Below are 14166 nucleotides of genomic sequence, written 5' to 3' on the forward strand. Positions count from 1 at the left end.
AGAACTAGATTAACTAACTCGTATCGTCTTCGTTGAATCTACAGAAGAACTATAAATTATATACAGTTTTAGAAACAAAATTATTATGGGAATCGAACTCCCGACGAAAGAGTATAATACGATTACTGTAACCGCTCGGCCAACAAGGAATCACTGACTGCATCGTAAACGTAGTGTATTGACTTAATTTTACAACATGTATATCTTAAGACATTAAAAATAATCTTTAAGAAAAGTTTATTACCCTGTTATTATTTTAAAGCTTTTGAAATCTAAGTTGGCAGACAGGTGTATAAATCAAAGTGATAAACACTAATCATTTGACACAGACGCCTAATATTGTAGATAATTTTGTTACAGTTACCAACGCGCATTTATTGACAACACTCGGCAGTAAATAAGGCTACAATAATATTTCATTTTTCCTGATATGCATAGTCTCGCGTTAACTAAATCAGGAAGCTTTTAAAACTGTCAGTCACAATTATACATTTGAAAAGGATCTACCTATAAAGTAAGTCCTATTTTTTACTTTATCAAACTATAAAATCTGGAAAAAAGTAAAGTTGAAAAATTTTATTCCCTATGTAATAACGACTTTGTGTATGTTTTTCTTCTTATATTTTGTTTATGTTCTGTTTAGATTTGGATGTATTTTTCCTATTGCTACACATTGGGCCAGGGCTTTTTTTCAATTGTCAGCTGTCTACATTTGTATTGGCTGAACCCCAGAAGAAAATTATCTATGCTTATTGTTAATTCTGTGGGTGCATTGAGAAAGAGGGCTCCATTTGATCTTTTTAACAACGGATTGCAAAGTTTGTATTTCATTTTTGTCCATGACAGGATTGTAAAATGTTTTCAAGATGTAGTCCCTTGCTTTTATAACACTCTCTGATTATTAACTTTAAATGGTAATAAAGTATTGAATCAAGGGCCGGATGGCGAATCTAATTATACGAAGGATGTCTGACATGTATTGCGGCTGATTAAAACGTGCACTATTTTTATTTTATACCCTCAAAGTACTCATCATAGTTTCATTCTCTAGACCCATTTCTTAAAAGCGCAAAGGTAAACTGTCTTTGGTGTACTAAGGAAATACTATGAACAGCAGTATTTGATACATGCATTGTGCAGATAAAAAGTCAATAAAATAGGGTTATTACGATCTGGGATGCTATATTCGACTCGAGTAGATTTTTGCCAGATCGGATCTCACGAGGCGCGCAAGCGCCGAGTGTGATCCGACCTTGCAAAATCCACGAGAACTGAATATAAAATTCCAGATCTAGCTACTGTTATAATAACCCTTTTATTATATACCTCTACCTTTTTGTTTGTTGTTTTGTTATTGAACGAACTCTTCAAATTAAATGAAAGTAGTCTGGCAGCATACAATACGGAAGGTACAATACGAAATTTAAAAGGTACACTACGGATTTTTTTTTGCTTGTTCATATTTAATTATGACGATTGTTTTACAGAATTTGAATAGGTATATAATAAATATCGATACAATAAATGTTATCCTCCTTGAAATTACTTGTCATCACAATACCCGAAACATTTCGAACAGCCTTATGGCTGTGTTCTGCTTAATAGTCAAAACATAAAGTTTGTTTTGTTTTGGGTTTTGTCGAGTTGAACATCACAACGACACAAGTGTAGGTAATACGGCGACTTCTAAGCTTTGTGAAGAACCCTGGTGCCTCTTTGTGCATTATTTCATCACAATTAGAACCACCGACCATCCGCAAGCAAGCTGGATGACTTCTCACATAACGGATTAAATCCTCCAAGCGAAGGTCGAACCCACACTGGTTAGGGGCAAGTGATTTGAAAGTAGCGATTATGAGTGATTTTGAGGCACCTCAAAACATAAGGAGCATGATACATAACTTATGTTACCTAAAAAGCATCTAACCTAATTTCGATGTTTTATGATCTTGGGTTATTTAAGCAATAACGGTACAAGTTACAATGTATCGTTAAGATGTCACATGCCTCTTAGACTGTTTACTTATGTATATATCTGTCAGTCTTATCTCAAAGCGTAAACATGAGCTTGAAAGTATGCTGCAAGGGTCCTCTTAACTTTAGCTTCAAACATTCTGATAACTATTGATTTACCGCCAATTTACCAAATATAGTTAAAGACCCAACACGAACCTATTATAGCGCTGAGTTTACAGCTATAGTATTTTAACCCCCGCTGAATTAGTAACCATTTTGGAAAGGACATAAAAAACATACATAAAATACCAAACCAAGTAAAGACATGTCTTCATTTTGAAAGTTGGACTTACTCCTCTAATCCAACATGGTCAAATACATAAGCAATATAGTAAGGCCCACAACAAAAAATTGAAGTCAGTAGGAGCATTTAAAATTCAAACCAAAAAAGAAAACATTATTTAGTTGCAGGACCTGTACAAGAAATGAGATTAGGCTACTAAAACACATTCAGAAAAACACAAAAAGCACATTGCAGTTTATAAATACATGTAGTCTGCTTCCTGAATTTTTGTTTGCAATACGTGTCAATATAGTTATTTCTTAAACATAATTGATATTATGTAATAGTAACAGTTAACTCTTCAACGGAAGGACTGTTTACTAATGTTGGTAAAGTTTTTGACCCGACCCTACTACTAAAATCACTTAATTGTGTTTTTCGTAGGGCGCTACGCGGGTATTATGTGTAAACTTGTATTTAAACTATTACAAATATGATATAGAAATAACAAATTTTAATGTACAGTTTTAGTCTATTTATATAAATGCATGTTCTTTATTTAAGCAATAAAATTGTTCTTAACTAAATCTACTGAACATGGCTATTGCATGATATTGTTCTTGCGCAGCTTGGTGATACTACAATTGTTGTGTTGCAGTGTAAAATGTAATGCTGTCAGTGTTACATCTACGTGCTAAATGAAAATAAAATTGCAATGTGAGATAAATATGCAGAGTTAGAAAAAATAAATTCAGAAATAAGGCAAATTAAGGAATGAATAAGTAAATATATTATCTATACATTTTATGGATGACTTTCGTCAAAGTGTGCAAAAATGATCGTGGTATTGTTTTTGTTTTTATGTATTTCTTTCTTTTCACCTAGGCAAAGGTCGCTGTAAAAAGTAAACGGTAATTTGATATCATAATTGTTATAAACCATGGTCTTTGCAATTGAAAGATTGTTTATTTTACAGGTAAAGGAAACAAATATTCTTTTCATTTCATATCTTTTTTATCAGTTTGAAAATTTCTTACAGTATTTAAGAAATAATAAAGGTCTAGCTCATTTAGTGATTTGTCGTTAAATAAAATCATTGTTTGGAGTTAAGACGGGAAAAAATCATAATAATACGCATATGAACGACAAACAATGATTGTATGCAAGAGCAAATCACTATATGAGATATATTATTTCAAGTTTAACACGTTTCCAAGGACATTTTTGTATATTTACGTCTTTCACTAAATATTTGCCTGTTTTCTGTTTGTTTCTGTTCCAGCGCGCGCGCCGCTATGTCGTTTGACGCCATGACGTAATAATTGTGACGTCAGAAAAATTAATTGTTGCACAATAACACACAAATTTCAGCTTTTTTTTTTTTGCTTACATTTTATTATTTGCGAGTATCACGGAAGTTATATCACTTTCAGGAAAAGTCCTACAAGCAGTTAGGAAGATCGTCGGGATCATGGAAGACACAAGTTAGGCCAAAGGCAAGGTATATATCAGTCAGTTTATTTGAAAACTTCTGTTTACTTTAATTTTTGGCTAAACTGTAAAAACATAATATGGGCAAATATATATTACATAAACTATAGAACGCTTAGCTGCTCCTACGAATATAGCTCACTATGTTGAAAGCTGATTTCCCTTTCAAATTTAGGGCTTCTAATAAGACAAATACAAGATATAACAAAATACCAGATTTATATATTTTATGTAACTGGAAAAACGGTATAATAGTTTAAAATTTATGTGAATTGAAGACATGACAAAGCTCTGCAGAGCAAATCTTTACTGAATTTCTTTCTTTCTTTCGTAGACGAACCTTAAATTCCCATTAATAAAATATATGTTTATCAAACCTTCTTTTGTCTGAATTTTCCAACAAGAAATGCCAACCAGGTACACTTTATAGACTTTTAGCACAATAATTTTCAAGTTACACATCACAACATCTTTGGATATTTTACATCAAAATCTCTGTCTAAATGCTCGTCTGTAAATCAAACTGTAATGATAACAAATGCATTGTACCACGGCATTTGTCAGCAAACTACATCGACTATTGATTCTCATTTGAGCCCTGTACAGCTAAAAATACATTTAAAGTTGTTCTTGACGATTAGTGATTTGAATATTTGCCTTTTTATCTTATACCTGCTTTACATGAAATTTCCGTAGCCATAATAATTTTGAAACTTTGTGTACTTCGTATTAAAACTAAAGCACTCTGTTATCTTTGAAATCCTTTTTGCACCAGGTATTCACATATAAAGAAACCAAAGGTCAAGGAGCTTGCAAAAAGATGTGACATTAAACCCAGCAAACTCATCTCAACACGGTACTCAATGGACATTCTGTTAAGCCATTCTCATATTTTAAACAAAAATGTGTTAGTTTGGGAAGGCAGTTTTTATAAAATAACTGGTATCTATTAAGAACTAATAATTTATTGCACCACTTTTCGATGGTTGATTTCATATTATTCTGAATTTCAAAGTGATTTCTTGTTGTACTATATTGGTGGATGCACACACACACACACGCTCACGCACACACTAACAAGCACTCAGACATACACTGCCGTGCGTTTTCCTATGCAGAGACTTCATTCATTTTGCAGTTGGATTTTTCTCTTCCACAAATATGTCTATGTCTATCCATTTTCAAAACATATTATATTGGCCAGTAACGTGTTCTTAGCGTCTACATTCAGTGTTAATCATTAAGACTTACTTACTGTGTTAGTGACACAATAAACCCAACCAACAAAATAACCAACGAACTGTATCTCCATGAATTTGATGAAAATTGTCTGATTTTTCGAGGAATTTAAATTTTATTTAAGGACTTTTTATATTTTAATAACTGAAATAGATTTATTTAGTTTATGCTATTTTTTAAATTCGAATCTTTTGAAAGCTTTCAGATTCTTTAAAATTACAATCAGAAAAGCAGTACTACTGTCATCCTTGAAGACGTTGTCGTGACCTCGGAGAGTTGTTATGAATTCACGACCTCTGCTCCTCGAATAATAAGTTGTTTTATCTCATTTTGAAAGAAAGTTTCTTTTTTTCAGCGAGTTGTACTCTACTTCGATTACGAGTGGGACCTTTGAGGATGTTTTAAAAGATGTACATTTCGAAGAAATGGTTACCGGAAAAGAGAAAATGATATAATATTATGATGCGTCAGTGTGCATCTTGATTACAACTTCGCAAAATGAACAAATACATCGCAACACCGTTCTTCCTACTATTGTCTCTATATCTGAGCACTACGCTCGGATATTCGGAAAAGCTTTACAAAAACAACTCGGACTTTACATGTGACTTCAGTAATAGCTCTTTGAAACTAGTCATAAACAATGGTTTCATCGAAGAAAATGTTATAAAGTGTTTAGAAACTTATAATTATACAGAAACACTGGTAATTAGTAACAGTAGATTAAAGACTATTCCAGAATATTTAAATATAGTAAACATGCTTAGAAATTTAGACTTATCACACAATGAAATATCCACAGTTACATTTAATGCATCAGAGCAAATTTGTAAAAACCTAACACAACTTCAGTTGGATAACAATGATATTCGTGTATTACGATCAGGACATCTTGATTGTTTAGAATCTCTAGAGAAACTTTCGCTAGCAAACAATAACTTACAAGTAATCGAGAATGGGACATTTAATGTCAAATTAAAGGCGTTAGATTATATCCACCTTGTTAGCAACAACCTGACATCTGTTGACTTAAGTCTAGTTAGCAAACTCCTATTGTCGAAAAAGACACATGTAATAGTGAATGCCTCATTAAACAGTATAAGTTCAATCACAAATTCTATTAATATTACAATAGAACACTTTTCCAGTTTAACCGATATTGGCTTTGTACTTACACATAATAATATAACGACTGTTGACAAAGAATATTATTTCAAAATGCTTAATGTTACACACCCATACCAACAGCTGCTTAATATGTGGAACTGTGGAATTGATGCACGTTTTAATCCGTTTATTTGTGATTGTACGCTCTTTCCTTTAGCCTCAGCGCTTAGAGAGTTTTATACAATGTTTAAGGATCACGATAATCCTAATTTTGCAATAACGTGTGGAAGTCCTAAACGTTTGCAATCGAAGCGGGTTCGCAATGTACAAGCTGACCAATTTAACTGCTCAGTCTCTCAAGATTGTCCAGATTCTTGCACTTGTATGAAAACTATCGCCATTGACCTAATTTCCGTCGATTGCAATGATCAGTACCATGCAGATGACCTACCTACAACATGTCCAGACGCAGACAAGATAAATATTAATATTAAATCAGATAATGTGACTAGAATCTCCTATAGAGGTTATCTTTGCAATGTGACAATTTTTGATGTCTCACAATGTGCCATTGCTGATGTAGACCCGACCATCGCCGATGTCTTGGCAGGCGCAAGAAATAGTTCGATATACTTACATGATAATAATTTGGAAACTATTCCAAAAACATTTCAGAACTTTAATTTTAGTGAAGGACAAGTTTTAACCATTGATGGAAATCCATTCAACTGCGACTGCCATACATTATGGATGAAACAATGGCTTTTGTTAAACAAAAATCACATTTATCACCAAAATAAAATATTATGTGCAACTGGACCCGGCAAAGGTAAGCCAATCGTTGAAGTTCCGGACAGCAACTTTGTTTGTCAAACAAGTCTTACATTCGTTGACATATTATTCATTACCGTTGGATCACTGTTAGTTATTATCATACTTGTATCAATCACTGTTTGCAAAATAAACAGCATCCAAGTTTTTATGATATCGCATTTTAACATTTGTAAAAGCTGTTTCCGGAAAAGAAAACACCGGCGTTTACGATATGATATCTTTATACTACACTCATGTGAAGACGACGAGATAATAGAAGTTGTTACAAATAATCTGGAACATCATGATCCGCCATATAAAGTATGCATTGGAGAGAGAAACTTTGAACCTGGCAAAACAATATCTGAAAACATACTTGTTGCAATAGAATCTAGTCATACGACTTTACTCGTCATCTCAAACAATTTTCTTAGAAGTGCTTGGTGCAATATGGAATTCCGAGAAGCCCATATGAGATTCCTAAGAGATAGGAATATAAACATGGTGCCAGTTATTTTAGAGGATCTAGATACGTCCCTTGTTTACGAGGAGTTGAAATTATACTTAGAAACGCACGTGTATATAAAATACAGTGACAAACACTTTTGGGCAAAACTTTTGCAATGGCTTCCCATAATGATTACAAGTGATCCTTCTTGCGACGAACAATCTCCGCTAATTTCAAAGATGAAATAGATTATTACTGTTGTAAATAGATCTCGCAAACTTGACACAAGCGATAACGTTTAAGACAGACAAACACTGTAGTCTTCCGGTGTTTAAAAATTTAGAATTGTTCCAATGAATACGGTTTGTACTTTAGGTATTTTCAGTATTTACACTATATCCTTTCCGCAGCCTTAACATACTAAAACGTATTAGTGTCTGATGGCCCTTCCACGCTTCCGTAGAAACAACATTTATTACACAAAACTTATTTTGAAAATATTTCTGAAATGTCTAGGTCTGCAGCTCTCAAATACGGTTATATCTTACATCTGAGGCATATACTGACACTCTCAGACAACATCAGAAAAGAAGTCCACGCGCATATATTTAGACGGGGTGAATCCTGCGCGTGACTCCTGACTAACTACGAATCAAAATGCGTCTTTCGTTTTCAAGTTTAGCATTTTCTACTTTCATTTTATTAAATTTCGGAAACAGCTGAAGGTCGAGTGACGTTATTTTCTGTGTTGTTTTTGTCAAAAACATACATATGCCTGGCGAGATTGCATAAATATGTCCTGGCCGTCCTAAGGATATATATTTACCAAAACCTAATTACAAATGTATGTGATCACACGAAACAGTACAAACCCCACGAGAGAAAAATATCACACGGGAAGACCGAATTTGAAATTGTACCAAGAATTCATATTTAGGACACGGTCAATTATTTCTTTACGAGTCTACAATTTGATAAGCTATTGAAAGATCAAAGAAAGTAAAACAAGAACAACAGGTAGCTGATTTTGCAAATATTTCGAATTTGCAATTTGTTAGTTTCGAAACCTGTAGTTTTAAACATTATATGATATTATTTTATTAGTACGTGATTAATTAACGCTTAGAAGTTTATCTTTCTGTATGTAATTTTCATTTGTCTGTTTAAGGATTGTTTCATTTAATGATTTTACAAAGATACACAGTCTTTTTGCTAAAGTAATAATTTGTATCTGTTTAGTATCCCATTTTATTCCGTGTCAGCATATGAGCTGGTGACTCAGGTCACAGTTTGACACAAAGATGTGCCTTTATCAAATCACATAATTATATGCTAATAAAAATAATGAAAAGGACAGATGATATTTTTAAAATTGAAAGGTCTGCACAGACAAATCTAATGACATTTTGTATACAATTTAGAATGCTTTTTGTTGAAACTAATACATAATACCCGGTAAGCATATAAAACAGTACTATTAAATGTTGTATTTGTATGAAATTTCGTTAAGTTTATTAAGTCGGTATTAATTTAAGTTTGTATTTTCTAATATCACACAGGAAATGATAGCATGTGAAATGGCATGATAAATGAGCCACTCGACATTACGCACTGCACAATGCAATGTAACCTCCAATTTATATTGATTGCCATTGACATTGTCTTATGACTAAGTGATAACAAATACTTGAATCTTGAATATGTATAATAATCTTAGTGTACATTTGTTTGCTTTATTATCATGTGATGTAAGAATTAATATAAGTAAACGTTTTATGAAATAAAATGCATGGACACTGTATCCAAATCAGTTTTACTTATTAATATTGCCAATGTTTTTTTTAAAATATAAGATGACCAATATTACTGCGTTTATGCAACCAAACATCGTATATACTACGAGGGGTACTTATTACGTGACAGAAGTTGATTTAGCTTTACTAGATTCAGTTATTTCTTTTGCAAACTTTATTATAACTAGTTTGTCCTGTATAGGATTGTTATGCTGTATATATAGATAGATAGATTTATTTCAACATAAAATGTACAATTTACATGGCGACTTATAATTAAAACATACAATCAAACAATAAACAAACATGTATGAATTAATATAGCCATGTCAATCAACATTATATGTTAAGGATAACACAAAAAAGAGTTAAAATAAACTCTTATTTCCATTGTGGTCCTTAATACGACTCCTGTATGACTAGAATATTAGGATAATCATAGGGTACCAGAAATTCTAAAAGCAACAAAGGGAGTAAGTTCTAGAATATATTTCAAGGGAGATAATTTTATCTGAAAAGTAGTTTGGCACTGTGACTGATATAGAGAAATATCTCACTGATATTTTTCAGTACTTCGCCAGTTAGCATAAAATAATAAGAGCTAATATATACGCGCTTCCTATAGACTGTGATGTTAACTTTTTTATATTGCTCTAATTTAAGACGTTCTTTATCAAACGTTATTACACGATTTCTTATATATATATATATATATATATATATATATATATATATATAAGTGAGATATTAAAGAAAAAACATCAACGAAATGCCTTTCAAACACACTGGATCCCGGAAGGATACAAGACCATAAAGATAAAATTATAGAGTATGAGAAAAAATATATGTTCAAACAGTGTCAAAAGTTTAATTATAAACCCGAGCGCTTTCGGCTTTTTAAAAAAGCCTTTTTCAAGGGTAGCATAAATCAAAACAACACAGCAACGGCGTAAATACCGCCTGTATAGTTCGATATATAAATGCTCAATGAACATATCGATCAACAGAATGAGTGATAAATAAAAATAGCGGTTTTATAAAAATAGAGCGTTTTTGATTGGTTCCCTGTATTTTTCCTGAGGATTTCTTTCATTGGTTTTGTGTTTAACGCCGTTTTCAACAGAGAAGGTAGCGGAAAAAGAAAATCTATGTTGTGGTCGATGGTAATTAAAAACTATGTCCGATTGCCTGAAGTGATTTAATATCTGCTAATATGAACTACTAGTATCTGTGTTTTTAATCTTAGTGGGGAAAATAATGCTTCAGCAGGCTAATCTAGTCTCCCTTATTGATGCCTATAGGTTGTAAGGTGTTGAGACGGCGGATCCAGTAAGTTTCTCTTTCCTTTCTTTGCTTATCCGTCCATCTGTCATTGAATTCAATGCAACATAGTAGGATATCCGCAAAGGTGTGACTCTCCATGTTAAAATGTTCAGCTACCGGCGACCGATTGAATTTGCGTGTTTTCCAGTCAGATCTGTGGAGATTCATTCGCTTTGCTAGCGTCTGTTTTGTTTCCCCGACATATTTTTTGTTGCACTTCCTGCATGTCATAAGTTATACTACCTTGTGTCGGGGAAACAAAACAGACGCTAGCAAAGCGAATGAATCTCCACAGATCTGACTGGAAAACACGCAAATTCAATCGGTCGCCGGTAGCACTTGAAGTTGGAGCACTTGAACAAAGTTGGACTGTACTATATTTCGCTGAACAATTATCTATTTGCCGGTACATCCCAATATGTAAACTTTCAAAACCGCAACATCTAAATTAAAGATACATGTTTTTCTTTCTTCAAAAGCATGTAAACTACGTAAATGATGTGAATTATAATCATATTTCATTCTTAATTTTAACGAAGTCGCTCATCTGATTTTGACTGTTTGACCTTGAATATAATTATGTACGACACACTGGATAATGAATTGTTAATCTGTGTTAAGTATAAACTAGTGGCCCCTAAAAGGGACCAAGAGCCGCCATTTGGACAAATTTGGGAGAAGTTCCTACCAACTTTACAATAATGCCACAGACCAAGTTTGATGAAGTTCCGTGAAGTTGTTCACTAGAAGAATTCGTTTCATGGTATTTACAAATAAGAAAAATCAACAACAACGCGTGTAGCGTTTGTTCATAGATAATTATTAACGCCCAACGTTTCGGCGTTAAGCCTTCCTCAGGGAAGAATAACAATAAAAACAACGGACGTGACATCGTTAAACAACGTCGCGTAAAAAGGCGGTAAAATGTATACAAAGTTTAGATCTACATTATTTACAATGTTAAATAAATTTAAAATAACGTTCCTTTAAACGGATTTAACAAATATACCGAGTAAATTATCGGATAGTGTTTATACAAAATTTCCTATACTTATGTATATAAAAAACAGAAATAGGAAAAAACAACGATATACTCGGCATTACATATCTATATATGTAGATCAATACAATTAGTTAATTGGTCAATTAATATCCAATAAAACTTTAGAATTTAAACCATCTGGATAGAGCGTTTTCAGTTTATGTATCTACACTGTTTCTTTGTAGAGACGATCAATGTCATTTCTTACAACATCAATAGGCATTTTTTTCATGGTATTTCTAATTTTAACTCTAGTGAGTGGCCGCTGAAAGGGACCAACATCCTATTTTGAACACACTTTAGAGAGGACCTTAAATTGACGCTACAGAGCAAGTTTGATGGGGATCCATCTAGCAGTTCAAGAGGAAAAGGAGTTTAAAGGTAATTCTTTTTTTAGCTCTAGCGGCCCCTAAAATGGGGCGAGTGCCACCATTTGAATTACCTTATGATAATGCTTCAAACGAAGCTTGTTGAAGATCCACCAGGCGATTTTTGAGAAGAAGTTCAATGGTTTAAAAGTATTTCTGTTTTTAGCACAAGCAACATGTACAAGGTGCCGAGCTCCAAAATTTGTATAAATTGCAAGGACAATGTTATAATGTTGCTACAAAACAGGTTTGATGAAGATCAATGAAGAGGTTCAGGAGAAGAAGTTTATAAAGGTTTTCCTATTTTTAGTTGTAACTGCCCCAAAAAGCAGTAAAGCAGACCCAATTGAATTCTCTTGAAAAAGGAACTTGCAACAGTGCTGTATAATTCTGGCCTAGTTTCAAAGAAGATGTTTATGATACTTTTGTGACGATCCACTACATGAACGCGGGACCATCCACATATACTTATAACTCCATCTGACCCTTCGGTTCGGGATGAGCTAAGAAATTATTTAAACCTTTACCCTGCTACATTTCTATAATGAACTTTTCCGTCTTTCAGTTTGGGCAGTACCATTAAATGTTAAAAAGGGGTGCTAACCAAAAAAGATACTGACTGAACAGAGAACAGTGCAGATCTTGATCAGACTGCACGAATGTGCAGGCTGATCATGATCTACACTGGTCGCAAAGGCAGACTAAATCGTGTCCAGTATGCTAAGGGTTAAATGCAGTGTGACTCCCAATTATACGACAACAAAAAAGAGGGTTTTTTTAGATATCCGGAAATTATTGCTATATATTTCTTAAGAAGGTTTTGAAACTTAGTTATTGACAGATCATAAATTATGGAAACATATAAAAATTATTTGTTTTACTGATTTTTCCATTCAAAATTGAAAAGCGTTGAAATGGGGTATCTTAGGTAAACTGCCTTAATTATAAAACTTATATTTAACATTAAGAGTATTCTTTATATTTTCAGATGATATAGAATATCAAACTCCGTGCTTAATTAGAAAATACAAAATGCATAAGATATATAATAATTTTACTTGAAGATTTCATTTGCCACAATTTTGAAACTATAAACAGCCACTTCTTTTTAAAATAAATTTGCACTATGTTGAGTTATAAACAACAACTTCTTTCTGTTTTTAAATAGATTCAAGATCTAAAATGCATGTACAGATCAAAATGATCCAGATACAAATACATCACAATATATCACTATTGTGATGACCTGTGGCCCCATAACTCTACAGGGGCCAGGTATTTTACTGCTATGGTGATAATGTTAATTGCTTCACAAATAAGCTGGAGCCCTAGTAGTTTCTACTAGGAAAACTGGGCAAAAAGAAACATACTGTTTATAGACATTTGTATTTTCTCACTCTTGTAAAGATAATCCTTTCACACATATGTTACATCTCGTCGTGGAGTTACGGCTGTGATGTAGATTTATTTTTCGAAATAGTATAGGGGTATATTGAAAACGAAGCGTACCTCGTTAGTTTCAAGTTTATTGATAAAGTCAATGCTCATTAGGAGCACCTCTCTAAAACAAAAAAGAAACAGCAATGAAATAAAATAAAATGGCAAAATGCCAATTTATGAATATGAGAAACGGAATGTATTTAAGTGTGAAAGTACAAAACATTTTAAACTTGTGTCGCATACTCGGGCCACTAAATAACGCCTTTCTACCAAAAGTTGGTACATATCCATCAGCTGATAAGCTCGTTGCAGAAAACGTGTAAACCTGCGGATGATGTAATTGTCCCAGTAAATTGCCATGAAAAAGCCAATACCAGGTTAAACTGACATAGAAAAATTATTTCAATTGCCAATTGATATTCATTTTGAATTTTTAATACTCATGGAAGTAAACCACTTAAATTGTTTTAGCAGGCTATCGTAAAAATGTAAATATAAGAATTTAATGCTATTTTGTGCATTTATACGGGTAGAGCGTTCCATGGATTTGCAAAAAGTCCCGATGTGGTTAATACGGACAAAGATAGCATTTAATTCTTAAAGACTCACCACAATCTAGTGACTTACCTCTCACATGAACTTGGCTATTCTACAAGATTTAAGTCATGCCTGTTTTCACAACTTCATCTGCAAACTCATTCAGTCATTCTCTTTTCAGTATAGATTTAACAACATAAAATACAAACTATACAAATTGTGGTCTAAACTCACCTTACTTACTCAAGTACTGTGCATACTCTACATTAATTTAACTTTACACATTGTCTTGGCCTTATATATGTGATTGTCAATTTGTAACTATA

At 33.0% G+C, this 14166-nt stretch overlaps 1 protein-coding gene across 1 annotated transcript; it reads left to right on the top strand.

Moving 5' to 3' along the window:
* The first annotated feature begins 360 nt into the window (after positions 1-360).
* LOC123564960 (slit homolog 3 protein-like) lies at positions 361-9138 on the top strand. The gene is made up of 3 exons (XM_045358899.2): positions 361-514; positions 3673-3740; positions 5325-9138. Exon 3 carries the CDS (start codon positions 5468-5470, stop codon positions 7583-7585), a length of 2118 nt encoding a protein of 705 aa, XP_045214834.1. The 5' UTR covers positions 361-514; positions 3673-3740; positions 5325-5467; the 3' UTR covers positions 7586-9138.
* The last annotated feature ends 5028 nt before the right edge of the window (positions 9139-14166 follow it).

The sequence above is a fragment of the Mercenaria mercenaria genome, chromosome 2 (assembly GCF_021730395.1).
Source record: "Mercenaria mercenaria strain notata chromosome 2, MADL_Memer_1, whole genome shotgun sequence".
NCBI classification, from domain to species: domain Eukaryota; kingdom Metazoa; phylum Mollusca; class Bivalvia; order Venerida; family Veneridae; genus Mercenaria; species Mercenaria mercenaria.

Coding starts and splice junctions, on each gene's coding strand:
- LOC123564960 (XM_045358899.2), top strand. CDS start 5,468: ATGAACAAATACATCGCAACACCGTTCTTCCTACTATTGTCTCTATAT.